We start from the raw sequence: 18,187 nt of genomic DNA, 5'->3' as shown, positions 1-18,187 counted from the left end.
TACATATCTCATTTATATCTGGAGGAATTTAGGCAAAGAAAAGAACAAGTCCAAATGCCTTACTGGGTATAACCTATTCAGTGAACTGAAAGAAGTCCATTACAAGTTGGGCACGGTGAGTAAGAAGGAGAGTGATAACAGATGAAAACTAGAAATGCAGCAGTGTCTGGTCAAGCAGGGACTTACAGGCCATGTTAAAAGACTTGAATTTTATCCTCCAAACAGTGGAAAGTTTCTTAATGGATTTAAGTAAAGGAATAACTATCTGATTAGTTTTAACAGCCTTGCTGTTCTCTTAACATACTTCAATTAATAAAATTAAATAAGAATCTCCCCAAAAATGAACAAAAGCAAAATTTCAGAAATATCTAAAATTTAGATTTAAGGCAAAATTCTATTAAAATAAAAATACAATTTCTGGTTCTACAACAAACATGGATCAAATAATCTGAATCGAATATGAATTCAACATAGTTTCTCTATAGAATTTTGGTAAAGTTTGTCTTAAAACGGCAGGCATACACTTTGAGTTTCCTTTGAAAGAATAATGCTAAAGCATTTATTCAGACGCCAGGGAGGGAAAGTAATGGAAATGTCTTATTTCTGATCTCTCATTAATCAGTATTAAAAATGAGGGCACTTCAGCTAAAAAGTCTGATATCAATGTACTTAATAATTTTGTTATTTTTTTTAAGCTCTGAGATGTTTGGTTGGTATCTGCCCTGAAACAGCTTTATATACCATTCTGTATATGTAGAACAAAAAACCTTTCTTCTCAAACTTACCTTAATCTCAAGACAGTATTTAAAATTAGAACACAATAATCTATATGGAACAACATCAATCTGGTTTTCTTTCTCCTTCTTGGTATAGCAGTCAACTCAAAAGAAAAGAATATGAGCTGAATGTTTACCTAATAAATTTTTTATTTGTGAAGGCTATATGGCAGGAAAAACCTTACCAACAGTACAGCTGTCTTCCAGTACCACATCAACATTTCTGTCTCTGTACTCAACCCTGAAGTCCAGCATCCGCGGTTGCCTTTCTACAATTTGCCTAGATGGCATTACAGGTCGAAATGCTGAAGAGGAAGAGGGAGCAGGAGCTGGAGCTGGGTGACTTGCTGGATCAAATGCAGGTCCTGATATAGTCTCACCTCCATAGTCACTGAAATATTGACAAAAAAGCATTATCATCAACCAAATCACTACAAATTACCACTAAAGATCTACTCCATACTTGGCTTGTGTTGTTCTTCACATCATATTTATCTACCTGTGCATCAAGGACTAACTTAAGTTCTAATTCTTTCACAAAATCTCTCCCACTGAGTGAAAGCCACCTTACTTTCCCTCTCATAGTAGTATCACACATATTATTCAATTATTTTTTTGTCTTGTGCTCTTACTATGTTGGTAAAACATCATTTAAACTCTTGTGAATTACAGTATTTTCTTTCTGATTTACTTACCCAGTCGTTAACTACATTTTCCACAAAATCTATTCTGAAAACTTTACTATTCCTAAACCAAATAAACAAATAGCCTTAACCATTCCTTCTAAAACAATCTTTCCTTCCCATCCCATCCCCAAATTTCACCTTTCTTCTAGCTAAATTATCCTTCATATCTCAGATTGAATATTTTTCAACTCAGAGCACGTTTTACTACCTCAGACTAGTTCTAACTTCTCACCACTACCAATAATTATGAAGCTCACATTTGTGTTTTTATTGGCTGTATCATCTGCCAAGTTCAATACTTTATCACAGGAGATACACATTTAACAAACTAATGAGAGGAGAAATAATTCTAAAGAATTTGGATTTCTTTCTCTAACTTAATGTATATTTTATATATACATATATATATATATATATAGTCACTATTTTCCCCCTCAGTAGGAAAAGTAGTGGGGAGCATAAGAAATGCTCCCATTAAATATCATTATTGTATAACTTTTCTCCAACATAAGAACTATAAGCTCAGTTCTAAAATACTTTTCTTCTCACCCTGAAGCTAAAGTAAATTAATGGGTGGGGGGCTCGAATAGGAACAATGACAAGAATGACCAAAAACAAGCTAGGTTAAGCCTTGTTTATACAATTAAGGAGAAAATATTTATATTTACTTCATATTTTAAAGAATAGAATTAGGATAAGACTAAGAATAGAGTAGAAGAGAACAGAATAGAATAGAAATTATCAGTATGTTTAATAGTTAGAACTAAGTATTGTTTCAAAAAACTTTTGATTCTGGGACATATTTGTAATATGTGTTTTGGATTCCAAATATTTCTCACTGTAGGTCACTGTCAAAAAGTCTTAACATGACTAGGTTAGATCTTAACTGAGTTCAGGCACTCAAGTAATCGCTGATTCAAAGACATAAACCTATCCATTCTCCCAGTTGTTACAGTCAAGGAAAGTAATGTGGGAAGGAAGACATGAGAACAGAGAAAATGTCCCAAGCAGGAAGAATGTCACTGCTGGAATCCAAAGTGAGTTTCTAATATCTAAGAACAGAATCTGTGCAACACTTCAGGTATCTAAATGTTGTCACAATGTCTCAGAACCTAAGAAAAACAGTAGCTTAGTCACTGACTTATTGTTTCTTAATTCCAAATTCACCCCTGTATAGTCTTCTGTAATTTAGGAGCTAAGATTTCTGCAAAATTATATTTTTTCTTTAAGGTTTCCTGATAGACTCTGTCAAATAGAGGTACTAGATAGAACTTAGTAACTAGGAGCAGGGCAAGAAAGATTTCCTTCTTCCTGTTTACATGCATTTCCATTAGCATCACCCTGCAGCTTTCAGTCGCGTGCTTTTCTTCAGCATTCCTACAATCAGCTTCTTGTCATTCCCCCTGAGATACCAGTTAATGGCTAGACAATAAACATCCCACAGAAGTCTGATCCTCCATTCCAAAGAGCCCATCTGAAATTTAAAGTTCTGTTAATTTCTTACACCTTCAAGTGGTAACTTCCTGAAGCAATGATTATACCTGTTACTTCAGTTTTACTTTTTTGCTCTTTTAGTCCTCCAAACCTGTTTAACTGATCCTACATTGTGTGCTTAGTCACTCAGTCGTGTCCGATTCTTTGAAACCCCATGGACTGTAGCCCACCAGGCTCGTGGGATTCTCCAGGCAAAAATACAGCATTCTTGGATTCTGAATTCATGGGATTCTCCAGGAAAGAATTCTGAAGTGGGCAGTCATTCATTCTCCAGGGGATCTTTCTGACCCACAGATCGAAGCTGGGTCTCCTGCATTGCAGGCGGATTCTTCACCGTCTGAATACCTCTGTTAAAAATACCCTAGAGTGTGGTTTCATTTTCTTGATAACGAAGGTGTCCCAGGAAACAGAGGATTCAGGAACTGCCTTGATTATGGTCTTGACCTTCAATGCACTGCTTAGCTCCTTGCCAACGGAAAATGGGATATTAGTGACCCAAGCCATGCACTGGCATAATGATTAACTATCACTATTGAAACAAGTGCCTGAAGGAACCAAATGATGATCTGACCTGACCATTATGGTGGTAATAATGATAACAAGAACTATGAGCAGACTGCTTCTCACTCCAAAGGAGAGCTTACAGAACAGAATGACACACTAGGGAGTTTTAACATTCCATTCATTCATGTTAAGAATGTTACAGAGTTTCTGAAGTGGCACTTTTAAACAAGTTTCTTATCTCTTGTAATCAAAGGTATGATTCTCCTAAAAATCAGACTCAGAATTTAAGTTTTCAGCTTGCATAGCTATAGTGAAAGTTGAATATACATGCTTTTTAAATCTCTCTTGTGAAAGTTAAGGCACTGTTGTGGAAGGAGTGAGGCCCTAAGATGTGGAATGGGGATGAAAGTGAAAGTTGCTCAGTCATGTCTGACTCTTTGCAATCCCATGGACCGAATAGGGGTCGTATGCTGCTGCTGCTGCTAAGTCGCTTCAGTCGTGTCCGACTCTATTCGACCCCACAGACAGCAGCCCACCAGGCTCCCCCGTCCCTGGGATTCTCCAGGCAAGAGTACTGGAGTGGGTTGCCATTTCCTTCTCCAATGCATGAAAGTGAAAAGTGAAAAGTGAAAGTGAAATTGCTCAGTCGTGTCCAACTCTTACCGACCCCATGGTCTGCAGCCCACCAGGCTCCCCTGCCCATGGGACTCCCCAGGCAAGAGTACTGGAGTGGGTTGCCATTGCCTTCTCCAGGGGTCGTATAGGGGACTGTATTCTCCAGGCCAGAATACTGGAGTGGGTAGCTGTTTCATTCTCCAGGGGATCATCCCAACCCAGGGATCAAACCCAGGTCTACCACATAGCAGGTGGATTCTTGACCAGCTGAGCCACCAGGGAAGCCCAGGAAATGCAGATACCTGAGTGGATTCAGATAAAGGTTAGAACTGTGAACCCCTTGAGTCTCTCTGAGCCTCTTTTGTAAGCAGAAATAGCTCCTCCTCATGGTTAAGAAGACTAGTCTCTTGCTTAAAAACTATTAATACTATTACCTGAGACAGTTCCCTTGAAAGTTGATGCCTATTCTTAAAACCTACCTCCACCATTCCTTACTACTTAGAAAGTCGGATGTAGGCATGCTCCACAAAAACAAGTACAACATATTAACTGAGAAAAGATAGCTTATATCCAAAAGTAATTATAAGATTTTGATAAATTATATCAGCAAAATCATAGGGAATAGTTGTGGAAATAAATTTGAAGTGAGTTTGACAAAAAGAGTTTGGATAGGGCCAAATATGTTTGCTTAAGCAGCTGTAAGAACCTCTAATAGTTTTCTTGTTGACCGAAGGAAACTTAAATCCCAAATGAGTCTACATTTAATGAGGATGAAATGCCCAAACTTTCCTGGCAAAATGTAGAAGAAATAAAGATGCTTAAAAAAACATGAATGCTGGAGTTAATTAATCATGTAGAACCTGAATATATACACATCATCCCATGACATTATCCATGAGGTCCCAGAGAATACTGCACTAAAGCATTGAAAAAACACATTAGGAAGGAAATCTACATCCTTGAAAAACTCTGTAGTAGCTGTCTTCTGTGGGTAGGGAATAAGACAGGTGTTCCAGGGCTAATGACACCACTGAAAAAGATTCCCTAATAGGCATGATGGGATCCCACAGTGCAGAGGTCACAGAGCAGAGTTCAACAAGAAAAAGGTGGAAGCAATGATGTTAATAGACATCATGGATGAAACGTAAGAATAAGAAGATTTCAACCTGCAGAAATCTTTAATAGTACTTCATTGAATGTGGCACTTCTAAGAAACAAAATTGAAAGTCAGTTGACTAAAATTACTTGATCTATAAACAGTAGAAACCTAGATCTGGCAACCTAGATCCTAACTTCCATAATATCTACACTGGAGGGTCAAGTCCTTAGTCCCCTAAAGACAATGCAAGAAAGCCACCGTAAGTATTGTAAAATTTCCTCTAAGAAGTCCCCTAAGAGACCTGTAGCTATTTACTAAGGGTTTGTGTACTGATTAAAGGAAAATCTAGATCTTTAGGAAATTACTAGATGCTAACTCTAATACTAATTCTCCTGGGAATATAAAAATGGAAGATTACAGTGGTAAATGAAGTTTTGGCCTAATCTAATCACACAAGGTTCATTTACTCTCTTCAACCTACTCTGCAGTTTTTTCCCCAGATCCCGATAGATAGCTCCTATTGACTTCCTGATCCATGAAATCAGGGATATTAGGTAGGAGGAGAGAACAGGAAGAACAACTCTTGCATACACTTTTTGTTTTAATTTGCAAGCACCATGACAAGCATTTTGCTTCCTCTCAGCAGGGTAAACAATATGCCCTCACTGTCTTTTCCTGAAGATTAAATCAACTCTCTTGCTCTTTGTCATAATAATCTAGCCTGGACAGATCTTGATTACCCAGGTATTCCACAAAACATTATAGTGATGACAATGCAGACTGGCCCTGAAGAGCAAAAGCAGCAAGCATTTTGATGCTTTGGTAAGATACACTGGCGTGCTAGACATTAGGAGATACACACCACAAAAATGCAGGGCCCTTCACCTTGTTGAAGTTTCAGGGTCCAGGGTCAGAAGCTGGTTGCTGTCCCTTGTACGCCCATCAATGCCTAAGAGATATCTAAGCTAACTGAGAAAGAAAAAATTTGGACTGGGAAAGGAAAAAATGATTATGTCTAATATGCCAGTACCAACCAAAAATAGACTGCTGAAACATCATTACAACCCTAATCAAAGATATCCCTGAATGACTTCCCTGATGGTCCAGTGGTAATGAATCTGCCTGCCTGCCTATGCAGGGGACACAGGTTCTATCCTGGTCAAGGAAGATCCCACATGCCTTGGAGCAACTAAGCCCAAGTACCACAACTACTGAGCTCACGTGCTACAACTACTGAAGCCTGTGAGACTAAAGCCCATGCTCCCCAACAAGAGAAGCCATCACAATGAGAAGCCCACACACTACAACGAAAGTAGCCCTACTCACAGCAACTAGAGAAAGCAACTAGCACACAGCAACAAAGATGCAGCACAGCCAAAAATAAATAACTAAATGAAATTTTTAAAAAAGACAGTAGTGAGAGTGAGGAGAACTTAAGGTTGTAACACAGGGTGATCGCTTCATTTAGACGGAGAAATAACTTGAGATACAAATCTATACTGAATCACATGAAGTAGTTAATGAATTGGTCAGCTGATCAGAACTTGGAAAACATAAAAAGAAAACTGACTCACACAAGAGTCTGAGGAAGAGGAATGGAAATGGATCATTTTGTGTGGACACAAAATGTGAAAATATGTTATTGGGTGACTGCTGTCTAGGAAACTGAAAGTAAAAGTCACTTAGTCGTGTCCGACTCTTTGCAATCCCAGATACTAGTCCATGGAACTTTCCAGGCCAGAATACTGGAGTGGGTAGCCATTGCCTTCTCCCGAGGATCTTTCCAACCCAGGGATCAAACCCCTGTGTCCTGCATTGTGGGCGGATTCTTTACCAACTGAGCCACAGGGAAGCTATCCAGTTAAAAAAACAAAAAAAAAGGAGGGGGGACTCTCAATACAGATAAAATGGCATTGTTCTGCTGATGTCAGTGAGCTTTATTCATTTGTACCCCAGGACTATTCAATACTTTAAGGTACAATCTGGCCATGCCAATAGGAGTGGAGGTTAGGCACAACAATATCAACTTACCCTCACCAAGTCTGCATCTGGCTAGGGAATCTACAGACTGCCTAAACTGCAAACAAGAGAGACCAATATGGAACCCTCAATACAACCCCATTCACAGGAGTCTGGTAATGGATCATTTCTACCATGGAGGGGGCAGTCAGTAATCTGTTCCTATCTAAAAAGACACTTTTCTGGATACATAGTTGACTTCTCGGACAGCAATGCTTCTGCCAGCACCACCATTCATGGATTTAAGGAATGCCTCATTGATCTATGGCTTTCCATCCAACACTGGTTCTAACCAAGGAACTCATTTCATAGTAACAGAAGTTCAGCACTGGTATCACTGATGTATACCATTACCCAGAAACAGCTAGCTATTTAACAGTGGAATGGTTGAAGATAGTTATGGCACAGATTGGGTATAGTTTGTGTGTCAGTTGCTCAGTTGTGTCTGACTCTTTGCAACCCTATGGACTGTAGCCCACAAGGCTCCTCTGTCCATGGGATTCCCCAGGCAAGAAAACAGGAGTGGGTAGCCATTTCCTTCTCCAGGGGATCTTCCCAACCCAGGGATCAAACTCAGGTCGCCTGCCCCGCAGGCGGCTTCTTTACCTCCTGAGCCGCCACGGAAGCAGTTCTCAAAGTTTAAAGGGTGGTATATGCTTTACATTAATGACCAAAACATCGTGATATGTCTCACTGCCAGGGGAAAAAAATGAGTATGAGAATTAAGTGGTGGTATTAACTTATTATGCCTAATAACTTACCAAATTTTTGCTTCCTGCAACTTTGGGATCTGGTGGTTCAGAGATCAAGGACGTAATGTTTCCACAGTACTTCCACTGTGTTAGAATTTGAGAATGCCAATTGGCCATGTTATTATATTCCTCAAGTTACTGAATCAGCCAACAAAGGAGGAGATACTAGCTGATATCTCCTGATAATCAAGGGGAAAAAATCAAGACTGTTGCTACATGCAATGGGCTATTTTCTAGGGTATACCCAAAATTAAGCAGAGAAGGCAATGGCACCCCACTCCAGTACTCTTGCCTGGAAAATCCCATGGATGGAGGAGCCTGGCGGGCTGCAGTCCATGGGGTCGCTAAGAGTGAGACACAGCTGAGGAACTTCACTTTCACTTTTCACTTTCACGCATTGGAGAAGGAACTGACAACCCACTCCAGTGTTCTTGCCTGGAGAATCCCAGGGACGGGGGAGCCTGGTGGGCTGCCGTCTATGGGGTTGCACAGAGTTGGAAACAAGTGAATCGACTTAGCAGCAGCAGCAGCATAACCAATTTTCTTCAAAAGTCCACTGAGGATACTAACTCTTCAAGAATGAATGTTTGAGATGTCCCACCAAGTAGAGAACCTTGACTATTTGAGGTACTGACTGACAGAAAACAGTGGAAGAACAAACCATGGCTGTATGGCCAGTAAACAGAAACAAGGACAGTAACAACATGTGTGTACACACACACAATTCTGTTCTTAGAGTTTACACACTGAACCTATCAACACTATCCTAGCAGTGACAGCACCATCAACGGCACCCACTTTGTTTCAGAGTCAATCACTCATGTTAGCTTCTATTTTCTTTCAATACTTCAAAACAAACCTCTGCATACTGTCAGAAATATCAGTATCAGCTGAGCAAGATTTCTTTCTCATGTCTGGTGCTAAGTTCCTAGGGTTCTTCCTCTGAGCTCCAAAATTCTGCTAACTTCAACCTCTCCCAAAATCTTTCTTTTCCCTCCAGTACAAAGAATGACCTTGTGCCCTTCAGTGGTCAATAGGGGGTTCTTCTGGGCAACCTGTCCTAGAGCAAGCTCTCTGGAGTGGGTTCCACGGATCTGGCCCATACAGTCCCAGCTCTGCCCACTCTTCTCAGAGGACGCCACAGCTTTAAGTTTTCTCTGGCCCTAAGCTCCCTTCCTTATTCACCAGTAGAACACACCCCATCTGGGCCTAGTGGTGCATTTGTTTCCTGCAGTCGTTACATCCAGATTGTTTTAAGTATCCCTTTTTGCCTCTTTCAACCTACACCACATCTGTATAACTATGCACTACATGAAAGACCCTTAGATTTGAAATTCCTAGTGTGCTGCTTCTTTTCTCTTACCAAACCCTAACTCAAGGACAGAGTTTAATATTTCTAATCAAAGCAGGCTTTGTTGGTCACAAAGGATTTTTTTTTAAGTTATCACTTTAAAATTTTCTTATTAGCTATAATTATTCTATTTCAAGATCGACAAAACATAATGAATTTATATTAGAGTTTCTTACTAGCAATTAGAAAAAGAGAGAGAGACAGAGGAAAAGAGGTCCAGTTAATGAATACTCTTATCAGTTGTGACTAATGTTCAATAGCATCCGAAGAGTGCAAAGGTATCCAAAACTGTTGACTCAAAAAATATATTTAAAAAATTTTCACCTATGAAGACTTCAATCCTATAATCTGACCTTCTCACTATTCTAGTTAACCAAAAATTTAAAAGAAGAAGAAAAAAAATATATACACACACAAACACACTGAGTGGTAAGGGAAACTCTATGGAGAAAACTATTTTAGATCTAAACTTCAACTAAAGTGTTGTTTTTATCCTTATTCAACTTTCCTCTACAAACCACACAGGTCCAGGAAAGACAGTGAACAAAGCAAAGCAAACAGAGACTCTAACCTTGTTATTTCCATTTTGAAAAGTTAACCCCTTGGTAAAACCTCTAGGTACAAGATAAATAAATACAATGTGCCTTAAAGATAAATGTCTTTAAAAAAAAAAAAGCCAGATTTTTTAAATGGACATCAGAAAAGACAATAAACAGAAACTAATTAGCCCAAATGGACATTTTCTAAATTAGAAAACTTCAGTATCTACCTATTCTGAAAGTTATTTATAATAATGCTCAAGATGTGAAAACAAACCTCTCTTCTCTAGGCTTCCTCAATAAATTAATAAACAAAGACACATACAGTACATATGTGTGGATCACAACATAAAATAGTTGATAAACACCATTCAGTCAATGAGCAAAATTACACAGTATTAATTCAAAAAATTTTTAGAAAACATAACATATACTGGCCAAAAACACAAGTAATTCATTAGTGCATCTTTCTAACAATAACTAACTCCAAAAATAATTTTTTAAAGGTGCTGAACAATATCCTGAATAAATAAAATATTTTACCAAGAAGGGTTAAATATACATGTATATATTTGATGTTTATGAATAAACATCATAAATTCTGATTGCATTAGTTACAAACTTTATTCAGTTCAGTTCAGCCGCTAGTCGAGTCCAGCTCTTTCTGACCCCATGGACTGCAGCACGCCAGGCTTCCCTGTCCTTCACCAACTCCCAGAGCCTGCTCAAACTCATGTTCATTGAGTCAGTGATGCCATGCAACCATCTCATCCTCTACCATCTCCTTCTCCTGCCTTCAATCTTTCCGAGAATCAGGGTCTTTTCCAATGAGTCGGTTCTTTGCATCAGTTGGCCAAAAGATTGGAGTTTCAGCTTCAGCATCATCCTTCCAATGAATATTCGGGACTGATTTCCTTTAGGACTGACTGGTTTGATCTCCTTGCAGTCCAAGGGAATCTCAAGAGTTGTCTCCAACATCACAGTTCAAAAGCATCCATCTTTGGCACTCAGCTTTCTTTATGATCCAACTCTCACATCCATACACAACTACTGGAAAAACCACAGCTTTGACTAGATGGCCCTTTGTTGGCAAAGTCATGTCTCTGCTTTTTAAAATGCTGTCTAGGTTGGTCATAGCTTTTCTTCCAAGGAGCAAGTGTTTTTTAATTTCATGGCTGCAGTCACCATCTGCAGTGATTTTGAAGCCAAAGAAAATAAACTCTGTCACTGTTTCCATTGTTTCCCCATCTGTTTGCCATGAAGTGATGGGACTGGATGCCATGATCTCAGTTTTCTGAATGTTGAATTTTAAGCCAGCTTTTTCACTCTTCTCTTTCACTTTCATCAAGAAGCTCTTTAGTTCTTCTTCACTTTCTGCCCTAAGGGTGGTGTCATCTGCATATCTGAGGTGATTGATATTTCTTCCAGCAATCTTGATTCCAGCTTGTGCTTCATCCAGCCCGGCATTTCACATGATGTACTCTGCATATAAGCAGGGTGACAATATACAGCCTTGATGTACTCCTTTCCCAATTTGGAACCAGTCCGTTGTTCCATGTCTGGTTCTAACTGTTGCTTGGACCAACATACAGATTTCTCAGGAGGCAGGTAGGGTGGTCTGGTATTCCCATCTCTTGAAAAATTTTCCACAGTTTATTGTGATCCACACAGTCTAAGGCTTTGGCATAGTCAATGAAGCAGAAGTATGTGTTTTTCTGAAATTCTCTTGTTTTTTTCTATGATCCATCAGATGTTGGCAATTTGATCTCTGGTTCTGCTGCCTTTTCTAAATCCAGCTAGAACACCTGGAAGTTCTTGGTTCACATATTGTTAAAGCCTCTCTTGAAGAATTTTGAGCATTACTTTGCTGGCGTGTGAGATGTGTACAATTGTGCGGTACTTTGAACACTCTTTGGCATTACCTTTCTTTGGGATTGGAATGAAAACAGACCTTTTCCAACCCTGTGGGCACTGCTGAATTTCCCAAATTTGCTGGCATATTGAGTGCAGCATTTATACAGCATCATGTTTTAGAATATGAAATAGCTCATCTGGAATTCCATCACCTCCACTAGTTTTGTTCTCAGTGATGCTAACTAAGGCCCACTTGACTTTGCACTCCAGGATGTCTGGCTCTAGGTGAGTGATCACACCATCATGGTTATCTGGGTCACTGAGATCTTTTTTGCATAGTTCTTCTGTGTATTCTTGCTACCTCTTTACATGATTTCAAAAGTAGAAATTTTCTTTTTTTTAATGTACCCGTAAGTTAAAGACACTTAAGAAACTTTTTTTTTTAATGCTTAAGGTATTGTGTTAGGTAATTGATATTGTTTTATTAAATCCCATTAAAACACTTAAGAAAGAAATACTCATATAGATGAGGAAACTCAAGATTAGAGAATTTCTAGATTCACCAAATGCCACAAATGTAATAGGTGGTGAGGTCTGGATTTTTTCATTTTAAAATCATGCTTTTTCTTTTATACCACTCTGTCCTCTTGAAGTTATTAATCTAGTCATAACTTTTAAGATTTTTTTCCCTTGGGATAAGAAGGCAAAATTTAATGCATGTATATAGCATCTTTCTTCTACAGCTTTGCTTTTACAGTTATTATTTTAGTTATAAGCAAGCATATGCTGTATTAGCAATGTATTGTGTAGTTAAATAAGCCTTGGAGGATGAGGCAGAAGACTTGCTTATATTCCTGACTCCATCAACATCATGCTGTATTATCTGAGTCAAATCACTCATGGCTTATTCTCTCTCCTTTAAAATGAGAGATAAAAATACCTGCGTTTACTTGCTTATAACTGAAATAATGACTGTAAAAACAAAGCTCTAGAAGAAAGATGCTATATACATGCATTAAATTCTAACTTCTTTACCCCAAGGAAAAAAATCTTAAAAGTTATGACATGACTAGATTACTGACCTTCAAGAGGCCAGATTGGTATAAAATAAAGAGCATGGTTTTTAAAATGAGAAAATCCAGACCTCACCACCTACTACACTTGTGGCCTTCAATGAACCTATAAATTCTCTAATCTTGAGTTTCCTCATCTATGAAATATGAGCATTTACTTCTTAAGGGTTTTAATGGGCATTAATAAAGAAAATCATATCAATTATATAGCAAAATACCTTAAGCATTAAAAAAAAAAGTTTCTTTGCCTTGAACTTACGGGTACATAAAAAAAAAAATTCCACTTTTGAACAAATGTGAACATCTGATTTCAAGAAAAACTATAAAGTACAGAGATTAGGTTCTTTTCCACCAAATAATTTACATATCAAACAACAACAACTCTCTTGCTAGCTCTTCTCTCTGTTGAGGTATAAACTGACAAATTGAGGTAGTTGTTTTCACAGACTATCGTCAACTTATTATAAAATTCAAACACACAAAACAAAGATTCTTTTAAACTGCCTACATATACCATTCCTAGCACTGTATCTTATACTTTCAGTGTTAAATCCATGAGAAAGTACAAAGAGCCCTCTTTCATTTCCTCTGGTCAGCAGACTACAAGAAGAATTTTCAGTTCTGTCAAATCCACAGTGATTTGAAAACTAAAGAACAAAGTTAGGAAGGAAAATAGTTGAAAACTATTACTTTCTTCTATGGACCTATGATTCATTCCTTTAACAAGCAAACAAAACAAAAGAAAACTCGCTCTGATGAACATTAAACCCCAAATATTACAGTAACTTTATTAGAAATCAATTCAGTACTGAATTTCTAGCTATAAAATATATTAAGCAAAAAGTATCTTCTGTGACAGGAAGTTGGGATGTTTCCAGGGATGAGGGAATTTCTATAGTTCACCTCTAGCAAATACTATTAATTATAAGATATATTCAATATGTACTCAGAATCTAGCAGCTGAATCCACAAGGGTTTAGCAAGCAAAAATTTTGGCACAAAATGTGACGTAACATTTACTCAAGAATAAAACTGGAGCCATATTTAGCAGTCTAAAACTTTCTAAACCAAGGGGAAAAAATAATCTTGAAGGAAGCTCTTATAATCATCTGGTTTGCTTTCTAGACAAGGGTTTCAATAGAACTGAATGCTTGTGAACTTAAAAAAAAAAAAAACTGAACAAACCAACAAACAAAAATTTGGTACAGACTGTGGAAATCAGCCACATTTACTCTGGATGAAATTCTGATAGTCTTCCAAAAAAAAGAGAGAGTGGGGAATAGGTCTGTTTATCACTGCTTTGACCTAAAAACCATTAATCACAAAGGGTGGTACAGGTATCAAACAGAATTTTTCTTCCTTTCTAAATATATTCAGTTTCCTATAAAGTACAGCACATTTTGCAGTTCATGGTGAATTTTTTGATGTTTTTGCAACAGCACTTTCCTTCCTCTCCAAAACAACCTCATTCCTAGTCTGCTGTTTCTGTTTGCCTCATCTGCACTTAGCAGATCATGCTTCAGTGACTTAGAAATCCCAGCCACCAAAATTCAAGCCAAAGTTTGAACTGCAAGGAGAGAGGAGGGGTAGAGGGAATCAAGTAATTAAACTATACTTGGAAGGGAGAATGGTTTGCCTCCTATGACTTTATAATGTGCTCTCTTAATCCATAAGCAGTCTCCCATTTTAAGAAAAGAAAGTTACGAATTTATTTTTAATTTAAGGAATTATTTTGTAACTACTATAGCTCTCTTGGCATCATCTTCCAATTTTACCTTTTGGCAATGACACAAAACCACAAAGACTATTCCACATGTTTTACAGTGGATACTTCAGGCAAAATAGTTCAAAGCTCTGGGAAGTTTCATTAAGGACTTGCTCAAATTGTTGCAAATTAACAAAAATTTAATTTAGAAACCAAAGAGAAGGAAAAAAAAAAGAATTAGTAAGGTTGGAGATAAAGCCTGTATAGTTAAATGATAACCATGCTCTGGAGTTACTGAGCCATGTCTGATTTTCTCACTACTAATAGCTTGAAAGATTCAATTCCTTCCATCTTATGAATTAGAAGATGATCTTGAAAAGTTTTCCTAAAAATAAAATAAAATCATCTTTAAAAATGGTATCACTCAGTCTGAAATAACATTACACAGTTAAACACTAGAGACTTTCAGAAATTAATGTAACTAATCAAATGTCTGGAAAGAAGAACAACTGTATCAATAACTTTATACACTAAAGATCAAATGCTCTATGAAAAAGTGAAAAAAAAAATTAACCACTATCTCTTTTTTGCTTTAAATTCTCATCATCTTATAACATACCTTTGCAGAATGCCATTTTCCTGGGGTATTACACCATTAATAGCTGCCTGTAAACAAAAAACAGAGAAGACATTTAAGGAAACAGAAAAATGCTCAGGGGTGGAGTGGAGTGGGATGGAAAACACTATAAAGGAAAATAAGTATACTTCGAAAATTTAAACAAAATACTAGGTGTTTCCTCAGTGATAAAAAAAATTTTCTATTAAATATTTTTTATACATCTCCATAATAAAACTGTATTTTAGAGGATTTTTAAAAATGCATTTGGCATATAATACTTTCAAATCTTGAGTCATAAAAGCTGAATTCCACAGTCCTCATTCAAGCAAAACACCCACAAGATGAAGGATGTTTAAGGATGTTAGACCAAGTAAAATTTAAGTACCTTAAAAGTTATCTCTTAATATTATTTCCTTCCTCAGATTGAGAGGAGAAAGATATAGAATCACAAATGAAAAATGCCAATAAGAATTTTTAAATTAGCTCAGGAATTAAATTCATTGTGTTATGTTACAGTCATTATTCCTAACGAAAAGAACAATCAGAAGGAAAAAATGTAGGGGCATAAGGTGTCTGATAAACACACCACAATTATATCAGGTTACAAAAAGAGCAGGAGCATCACCAGGGAGTCTCCTTACATAAAACATTTCTGAAATTGGTCTCTAAGCTAACAAGTCACCAGTTACTTAAGAGCACAAATGTGACATGATATGGACATTTTTAAAGACTACTAAGCAAACAGGTTGTTACATCCTAGATTGTGGGCAGATCATTACAGGGTAATAGAGAAGATTCTCTGAAGGAAAAAAAAAAATGATTCTTCCAACTCTGCTTTTGCATCATAACGACTTCTTCCCTCCCCTTTCCCACACGTCCACATCAAAATGCTTTGATGTTTAATCAGCTGCGTGGAGATCAATTGCAAAAAGGAGTTTGTATATTTTGTGAAACATTAGTTTAAATACTTGCCAGAGGTAGGTCAAGTTTACAAAATTATACGGTTGAATAGGAACAATGTAGAGTATAAGACACTTGCTATGAATTTTCAAAGTTTTAATGCTCCACAGGCAAAAGTCAAAGAAATCCACAGATTAATATAGATAGTGGATACCATAGAACCCTGACAACTCTGGAGGCTCATAAATCCTTTGAGTCAAGCAAACCCTAAAATCAGTTTTGAAAGCCACAAATTCAATAGAAGCATCTCTTCCTGGTGCCAGGTCAATTATCCCTTTTCTGTTGACAGCAATGGTTCCATATACAAATATCTTCTTTGTTAAAAAACAGAAAGTGGCAAGGGAATGTTCTGTGATGTTGGAAAAGAAACAAAATACCAGAGTCTGGAAAGATTTTGTTCAAATTTTCACTAGAGAATGCCAAGGTATAATGGAAAGAACACTAAGGATTTATAAAGTCCAAAGTTTGAATCTAGATTCCCCCACTTATTGCTTTGATGACCTTAGTATATATTCTCCATTCACTGAACTTCCTTGAGCCACAGTTTCCTCATCTATATGAGTAAATACTATATCTTCAGTCAAAGTGGACTTGCCTTTTTGTTTCTTAAACGCCTTTTAAGATACTATATCTGCTTGGAATGCCCTTTTTCCTATTGCCTGTCTGACTGAAACTTAATCATCCTGGCTTCTAGCATGGAAAAAAATCCATTCAACAATTAATTTTACCATGAGAAGTTCTGGTAATATCCAAAAGGAGACAAAAAGTAATTTTAAAATTACTTTTTTTTAATTAAAAATCAGAGCTAGATTAAGTAAAACATCTATTTAAAGGCAGATAAAAAGAAGCTTTGGAAATATTTTAATTCCCTCCCTCTCTTTCTTCTTTGGTGAAGAGAAGTGAGACAAACAGAATCTTGGGGAATTCATACATGTAGGAAAAAGAGAAGAGAAAGATAAAACCAAAAACAAAACAATAAAAATGGAAGGGTTAGAAAAGAGGGGAAAGAGTAGGTATATGTCATATAGAGGACAACAAAGATAAAATAAAGAGGGATTAGACAAAATAAAAAAATATGAAATCAGTCCAGTATCAGTCCAGTTCAGTTCAGTCACTCAGTCATGTCCAACTCTTTGCGACCCCATGAACTGCAGCACACCAGGCCTCCCTGTCCCATCACCAACTCCTGGAGTTCACTCAAACTCATGTCCATCAAGTCGGTGATACCATCCAGCCATCTCATCCTCTGTCGTCCCCTTCTCCTCCTGCCCCCAATCCCTCCCAGCATCAGAGCCCAGCATCAGTGTCTTTTCCAATGGGTCAACTCTTTGCATGAGGTGGCCAAAGTACTGGAGTTTCAGCTTTAGCATCAGTCCTTCCAAAGAACACCCAGGACTGATCTCCTTTAGAATGGACTGATTGGATCTCCTTGCAGTCCAATGGACTCTCAAGAGTCTTCTCCAACACCACACTTCAAAAGCATCAATTCTTCGCCACTCAGCTTTCTTCACAGTCCAACTTTCACATCCATACATGACCACTGGAAAAACCATAGCCTTGACTAGACAGACCTTTGTTCGCAAAGTAATGTCTCTGCTTTTGAATATGCTATCTAGGTTGGTCATAACTTTCCTTCCAAGGAGTAATGAGGCCTAATAAGAGACTGTTAGACATATTTGAAAACAGTTTTGGTAAAAACTGTATTATAAAAGACTAAGAAATATATAGGAAATAAGAAAGTATAACTGATCTTGAAACAACACAAAAAGTAAAAATATAGGACCTGCAAGAAGAATGGCTACAATAAATTTTTGTCTGTGTTAAAAAAAAAAAAAAAAAGAATAGTGATTTATTGAGTTCAAAGAGATTTCATTAGAAAAGGAAACAGTAAAGAATAAAGAAATAAAGAGTAAAATTAAAAGTTCAGTTCAACAAACTTAACAAATGCCTATTCATTGCCAGGCACTATGCTAGACTATGGGGATACCTGGGATCTACCTAGGGCTCAGGAGAACACAGATAGAGAGGATACCTTTAGGAAAGAGACTAGATTTAGAAAAACCTACATTAGAGACTGGGCTTCCTTAGTGATCTTCATCAGACTGAAATCTATTTCAAAAACAGCACCTTGCCTTGATCTA

The 18,187-nt window shown here is 37.4% G+C and overlaps 1 protein-coding gene across 1 annotated transcript in view; it reads right to left on the bottom strand.

The window, feature by feature from the left end:
* Window positions 1-18,187, bottom strand: part of FAF1 (Fas associated factor 1) — a 498,603-nt gene that overhangs the window by 352,666 nt on the left and 127,750 nt on the right. The window contains exons 3-4 of the mRNA XM_070368090.1: window positions 15,087-15,133; window positions 962-1,167 (exon numbers count right to left, since the gene is read on the bottom strand). Coding sequence (XP_070224191.1) covers window positions 962-1,167; window positions 15,087-15,133 — 253 coding nt within the window. The remainder of the gene's footprint in view (window positions 1-961; window positions 1,168-15,086; window positions 15,134-18,187) is intronic.

Source organism: Bos mutus, chromosome 3 (genome assembly GCF_027580195.1).
Source record: "Bos mutus isolate GX-2022 chromosome 3, NWIPB_WYAK_1.1, whole genome shotgun sequence".
NCBI classification, from domain to species: Eukaryota; Metazoa; Chordata; class Mammalia; order Artiodactyla; family Bovidae; genus Bos; species Bos mutus.
The sequence above is the reverse complement of the archived record's forward strand: the minus strand, read 5'-3'. Positions and strand labels throughout refer to the sequence as shown.